This window comes from Triticum urartu, chromosome 7 (assembly GCF_003073215.2).
Source record: "Triticum urartu cultivar G1812 chromosome 7, Tu2.1, whole genome shotgun sequence".
NCBI lineage: Eukaryota > Viridiplantae > Streptophyta > Magnoliopsida > Poales > Poaceae > Triticum > Triticum urartu.
Genome location: NC_053028.1, coordinates 585,263,802 through 585,266,810, shown reverse-complemented (window position 1 = coordinate 585,266,810; position 3,009 = coordinate 585,263,802). Strand labels below are relative to the sequence as shown.

The 3,009-nt window shown below is 46.8% G+C and overlaps 1 protein-coding gene across 1 annotated transcript; it reads right to left on the bottom strand.

The window, feature by feature from the left end:
- Window positions 1–1,752: 1,752 nt before the first annotated feature.
- Window positions 1,753–2,528, bottom strand: LOC125525441 (glycine-rich cell wall structural protein 2-like). Its single transcript, XM_048690451.1, has one exon. It carries the CDS (start codon window positions 2,492–2,494, stop codon window positions 1,928–1,930), a length of 567 nt encoding a protein of 188 aa, XP_048546408.1. The 5' UTR covers window positions 2,495–2,528; the 3' UTR covers window positions 1,753–1,927.
- Window positions 2,529–3,009: the final 481 nt, after the last annotated feature.

Here is a 3,009-nt window from a genome sequence, read left to right as displayed (position 1 = left end):
ACGCGGCTGCGCTTGAAGCTCATGCATGTAATGAGGCCTTGTCCCTGGCGGCTGATCTGAACCTTACTTCAGTTTGCGTTGCTTTGGACTACTTGGAAGTGATTGCTAATATTGGGTCGACAGCACCATACCACTACGCTACTATTTAAGGGAGATCAATCATTGTGCTGGATCATTTCAATCAGTTCAGTTTGTTCATGAGAAACGTGAGCACAATGGAGAAGCTCATGCCCTTGCGAAAGCAGCTTCCTCCCTTTCTTTTGGGCGCCATTTGTGGCTCACTATTTTGCCCGCCATCATCTGTATCCCTATGAACCTCACTATTTAATAAAGGTTACAGTTGCTCAAAAAAAACGTGACGACACATGTGGGCCAGCTGGAAACATTAAAGCACGTCGTCTGACCGACGAGCCTATCCTATCCCAAATCTTGAGACATGCGACGGTGTGTAATACCGTGACTAGGCGAGGACGAGCACTCCTATGCATTTTTCGATTGGTTAGCCCATTAGTAAACATTTTTCATGGATAAATGCCCAGTTATTATAGCAGCAAGAGAACCTCAAAGGAAAATATAACAGCAAAAATATTATGGCCGCTAGATGTAAAACCGAAGGCTTGATATTGCAATGATGTCATTTTGCCGACTTTTGTTCTCAGATAAGAGGATGGCACACCATTCGCTCGATGTTGAGGAGCTCGTGCTCAAACAAGGGTATGACGTTATCGACAGGCTGAGGAAATGGTTGGAGCAGAAGGTCAATTTGGTGTTGGTCATAGCTTCTTTTGTGGCGGCGGCGTCCTACCAAGTTGGCATGAGCCCCCCAAGATGCTATTGGCAAGATGACACGGACGGGGTTTTCAGCAAGTGGCAAAATGGCTTAGTAAAACATGATGACATGGCATATTAGAGTGAGGTTATTGTAGCTTGATTATCGAGGTGTTACATAGATCACGGCTAGGGGACATATGCCCCCCACCCTACAAAAACTATAAAATAGGAAAACTTTATGGAGTAGACCTAGAAAGATATAGCTGTTGGTGAACAATTTGTATTTGTACGCGCGACATGCACAACCTAGCCCAAGTAAGGGAGCGGAGAAAATATCACACGAAGAAAGGCAGTGATTGATTCTGAGGCCTTCCTTCCCACCCCGCACACGAAACAATTTTTTTCTACGCTTTTGCTAACTACGTACTCTCCCGTTCCGAAATATTACAGCGTCATATTCTTTGTTTAGTTGTATACTATATAGAAATCCAATAGAGCAAGGGGCTTGGTTTCCAGGTATTTAACCGTTTTCTAAAACACTTCATTTGTTGGTCTGATATTTTTTGATAAAGGGTGAATTTTATTACTCAAAATGAAGCATCAAGTGAATACAATAAAAATGAGCACACACCCAGACTCTGCATAACTAGGATGCACACAGCCAACACCAACACACACACACAAAAAGCTGCCGGCAAATAACAAAGTCATATAAGACCAAAGCCATACCTAAGCAAGCAGTAAAAAAACCCAGAAGCGATCAATTCCGCGACCGACAATCTGCAACAATGACCATATCCGCACCAACTATCTCATGATACCACAAAAACAACGAGATTCTTCAACAGAAACGCCTTCAAAAAGGGAGCGACGTTCAAGCGCCGCCGTCACCGGATCCGACCATCAAAAGCCAGAGTCTAGGTTTTCACATTGAAGAATCAGTCCAAGCATGAATTGAAATTCCGAGGCAGCGAAGAGTAATAACACAAGTTGATGGGGCCCTTTATTGATTCATCCATACTACTAGTATACATGAAAAAGCATACAAGAACTTAAACGCTGCAAACTAACGGGGCCACAAGGTGCAAACAGAAAAAAAGAAAAAACATGAAAGTCTGGGCTCCATCTTCAGATCTATCACATAGATAGAGATAACTTAAGGGTATGCACCAGCATTACCGCTGCCACCTCCCGTGCCGCCACCGCTGCCGCCGTTCTGACCATCTCCCGTGCCTCCACCATTACCATTAGCATTTGCATTCGCATATTGGTACCAACCACCACTTGCCGCGCTAGAGCCAGAACCAGCACCACCACCGGCTCCGGAACCGCTGGAACCAGGGCCCGCTGCCTGTCCTCCACCGCTACCGCCACCATTGCCGCCTGCGTAAGAATCTCCACCATAACTATATCTTCCGTCGCTTGTATAGCTAGAGCTTGAGCCGTCGCCGGACCCAGCGCCATGTCCAGTGCCGCCATCCTGCGACGCACCACCCCCGCTACCGCCCCCTCCCGCATTTGCATGGGCTCCACTACTACCACTGTAGGCATTCCCATTGCCACTCCCAGTCCCTCCACCGCTGCCGTTCACAGTGCCACCACCATTCCCCACTCCCGAGCCTGTCCCCGTGGAGCTGGCGTATCTAACTACCCTAGTGGCGCTGGCTAACCCAATGCTCAGTAGCACAACCAAGCCAAGGGACACAAGCTTAATGGCAGCCATTGTGAGAGTGTAGCCAACTGCTAGATGAGATTGGTTGATGGTAGACCATGGAAATGCATGGGTATTTATAGCGTTGAGGTGATCTTGCAAATGTACGTTGGAGCCGTGCTTGTGCCTCTAACCTAGTGGGTTCTTTTCTATGTCAAGTGTTTATCAGCTCCCGATCACGCTAATCTTGTTTGACCGAGTAGGCGACGACTTGACAGCCGACAGTAAACTGGTTAATCTCCATTGTAAGCCAACAGCTTCCTGCACCTTTGCTTCCTTCAAGGGTTACTCCATATCCATAGTGGGAGTAAACTTACATGCATGGTTATCTCTAGAACATCGTGCCATGCATATATTGACTTAGAAAACATGTCAGATTTGACTTGAGTTAATGGATAGTGCATGTTGTGCAAAGTTAATTGGAGGAGAGCTTCCTCGAAGGAGTAGCCGATCTGCAGCATCAGGCTAATCAATGGAACGATCTTCTGCATGTTCCATCTGCAGCTAGGGGGACACGTACGAGCTTG